Source organism: Pavona decussata, unplaced genomic scaffold (assembly GCF_977016875.1).
Source record: "Pavona decussata unplaced genomic scaffold, jaPavDecu1.1 SCAFFOLD_53, whole genome shotgun sequence".
Lineage (NCBI taxonomy): Eukaryota > Metazoa > Cnidaria > Anthozoa > Scleractinia > Agariciidae > Pavona > Pavona decussata.
Genome location: NW_028145475.1, coordinates 3390001 through 3393766, shown reverse-complemented (window position 1 = coordinate 3393766; position 3766 = coordinate 3390001). Strand labels below are relative to the sequence as shown.

Below are 3766 nucleotides of genomic sequence, written 5' to 3'. Positions count from 1 at the left end.
CGAATGTTCATGAAAAGAGTGAAAAAAGTGAAAAACTCTAGGACACAGGGATGTTACTACGGGAACGGGGAACGGGAGGCTGGGAACGAGTGTACAGCGGTAATCCCTGTAAGAATTCAAAATAGGCTATTTAATGCAACTTAAAGAGCGCCTTTAAAGTTTATCTTAACAGGATTAAGAGTGATTGTCAGTAAAAATTAAAGAAATCGTGGCCACGGTCAAAAAATCGATTTCGCTTATACGTTGTCCAGTTTGAAGGCCTAGGTAAGTAACTGAACGATATACAGTTAGTTTTTTTAAATATTCCATAAAACGGCAGAAAACCACGAAAAACGGTCAATCTACGGCAAGCTCAGATTCTACCTCGCGAAAACTCGAAATTTTACACTTTTCAGCTTCTCGCTCACAGACGATTACATAGCTGCGAATCTTTCCTAGGTATAATTGAATACATTGATTCTTCGTCAGTCAAAACATAGCACTTACTTTCATCTCTGCTCGTTTGTGAACGAACTGACCTCGGATTAAGAAGACACAGTTTTGTCAATTGTCTAAAATAATCCAAACTCAGCGAGGAAAAAAGCTGACCCGTAGTGGCTCAAATGCTCTAGTATTTTAACAAAAGACAGTTCAGTCATTGATTTTAAGGTTCGCGTTTTAGGAACTAGCAGCACTACCAAATCTTTGCAAAATGTAAGCACCCAAAAGATGAAGGGAACCAATGGTACATGAACAAGTAATCTTGTCAAATTACTTTTTATTGTCTATTTAGAGCTCATAATACTTTTGCCTTCTTATCTGGTAATCTCATCAATTGGTTTAAAAGAAAAATGATATTTCGTGCCTTCTACTTTTTACAGCTTTTTAGTACTATAACGACAAATTCAAATGAAACGGACCTAATAAGACAATTCATTTGCTAAACTTTTTCCCTTGTGCCACAGTATGACAGTTTTGCCTCGGTATTATCTCTTATTTCCTTAAAATCCGTGTTAAAGTCGTGCTTGGATACAAAAGAGAAATTGTCTTTTTATGGCCCACATCAGACTTCCCAAACTCAAGGCCCATGTTGAACAGTCATATGAGGTTTGGCAACTGCAACTTGTTGTCATTTTATTACTTAAGTAATTGTAATTACTGGTAATTAGTACTTACGGTAAGTACTGATTAACAGTAATTACAATTACCTAAGTAAGTACCTAATTACCTAATTACGGTAAGTACTGATAAAGCCAAGCGTTAATGAGGGAATCTAAGCCTCTAGAGAATTATACTGCCTTCTTTGATTACATCATGTTCGTTTCTTTAATTACTTCAATTAATCTCCTTGTTAATACGCCTGCACCTTTCAAAAGCTCTGCTTTCACTGGACCCTGATAACTTGCAGCTGCATTGTTTTTTTTAGGGTTGGGAACATTGTTAAAAAGTTGTTACGTAGTTAGAAACATTTTCGATGGACAATACAAGGACCATGCTCCTCGTATTCTTCTCTTGAGATCAACATCGTTTTAAAATTCAGCTGTGTGGCCAACATTGATCCTCCATTCCATACGGACAGATCACGTTTAGGAGGGGCAATGATTTTAACATTTGGCTCGAGAGAGGCAATTTCTTTCTCCGTTCTCTCTGCAAATCCCTTGAACAGGGTGTTGCCACCTGACAGCACCGTGTTGACGAATAAATCTCTACGAATGTCTTTATCGCACTTCATGACAGAATTGTGAATGGTTTTGTGGATACCTTCAGTGTCCTCTTTACCGATTAAGACGGGTTGAAACAAGCACTCTGGGGCACGGAATCTCTCATTGGAATCAGCGGTATTCATTTCATGCGCGAAATCTTGAGCAACAAAGCATCGTTTCTCCTTGATGTCACGTGCTCTCTCGACCGTGTAACCCTGCTCCATCAGAAGTTTTATAAGGTACTCGGTCACCTGCCTTCCAGCCAGTTCAGAGCGGAGGATTGCATGGGAAAGAGCGTGACCTTCATATATGGGAACTGCGTGACTGACACCATCACCACTGTCAAACACCACACCAGTTGTGCGACCGGAAGAGTAGAGAGCTAGTACTGGTTGCATTGCAATATACATAGCTCGAACATTGAAAGTTCTGAACATAATCTGTTGAAACAAAAATGAAAGTGAAGTTTGCAGTTGATTTAAATGGTACTTCATACTTAGTTACTAGATTCACCAACTAATCAATAGCGTTTAATCTTATCAATTCCATAAATATCCTTGGGATTAATACAGATACTTATAACATGAGTCAGTAAAATTGCAGTTGCCAACAGACAAGCACAGAGGTTTAGCCACTTTCACCTTGTGAAGGTGACTCGGGTAGTGAACGATAGGTTATGAAGGCCAGAACGTAATTCCAACTACAATTGTAAATATACAGCTAGAACCTTAGGTATCCTGGCATACGCAAAAAGGAAGAGCTTTGGAATCGAGAATAATCCCAACTCTTGCCAAAATAAATCACGTGATCCATCGAACTACTTGTTCTCTTCCAAACACCTAGCCTTTGAGCATGTTCTCTCTTCTCTCACTGCCTTTCTTAGGCTGCCACCAGTCCATTTTCTGGATTGTCGAGTGAGCGAGCTATCAAGAACGCGAAGAGAGCCGCATTTTGATACCTCCAGGTTTGGTTCTTTCGCGCGACCGCAAGATTGCTCGCCCTCTCGACTACACTTACAGGGATGTTAGCGGTATAAAACTTTCTAGTTTTTGTTGTTGTTTGTTTGTTTGTTTTTTCGCAAGAACAGAGCTAACTAGCGGGTCACCAAGCACCTCAAAATAACAAGGCCATGTGAATTCTCTCAAAAATACTTTTAAAAGGAAGGATCATTTATGAAAGAAATGTGATGGTATATTTCCAGCCTGGTGAATGAATGAGAATGATGATTATTCTAGAAAGTGACGCAGGCATACTCGGAAAAAAAGAAATCCGAGTGCTCCTATCAGGAGTTGAACCTAAGACCTTCCGATTACTAGTTCGGATGATTACTAGTTCGGATGCTGGAACCTAGTTTAACGGCCTTAGCTCCCACGAGTCTCTTGTAGCTTAGTGGTAGAGCATCCGAACTAGTAATCGGAAGGTCTTAGGTTCGACTCCTGATAGGAGCACTCGGATTTCTTTTTTCCGAGTATGCCTGCGTCACTTTCTAGAATGATCATCATTCTCAAAGATCATTTAATTCAGAAATTTAAAAAAAAAAAAACGCACAAATGACCAAAATCACCTAAAAGGGAAATGTCTTTCATTAAAAGAGTCTTGTTGTTCACCTTTGCCAGATGGACCCATACAATTTGATATTAAAATTTCCTTTGCAAATCATGAGCGTTTCTCCAGCTGGAGAATTGTTCGAAGCCGTTCTTTGAGCCTGAGTGGTCCATACTGCCGGAGCCTAACCCGGTTTCCGTAGCATTAAACGACTTGTAGTACTGCTACTTCCCCCTTGAATGGGATGTTAGTCCATTGCAGGGTTGCCCTTAGCAGTATGTCGCCGGTACCCGTTCTAGTGCTTAGTGAAGAGAGACAATGTGGAGCAAAGTTTCTTGTGCAACGAATCAACACGGCATTTCAAAGGATCAACCTAAGCGGGAACCACCGACCCTCCGATCTGCCGACCGTCCGATTGAAAGTCCGACGCGCTAATCATACACTGACACCACCGCGGCTCCACTCCTTTCCCGATCTATGTTGATAAATAATGTTCCCATGCACACATGAATTTTTCTGAAGTTTGAAACAAAACGATT

The 3766-nt window shown here is 40.4% G+C and overlaps 1 protein-coding gene across 1 annotated transcript in view; it reads right to left on the bottom strand.

The window, feature by feature from the left end:
* Positions 1-740: 740 nt before the first annotated feature.
* The window catches only part of LOC146480530 (actin, muscle-like), a 4289-nt gene continuing 1263 nt past the window's right edge, over positions 741-3766 (bottom strand). The window contains exon 3 of the mRNA XM_085109713.1: positions 741-2122. Within this exon, the coding sequence (XP_084965839.1) occupies positions 1439-2122 (684 nt within the window). The 3' untranslated portion in view covers positions 741-1438. The remainder of the gene's footprint in view (positions 2123-3766) is intronic.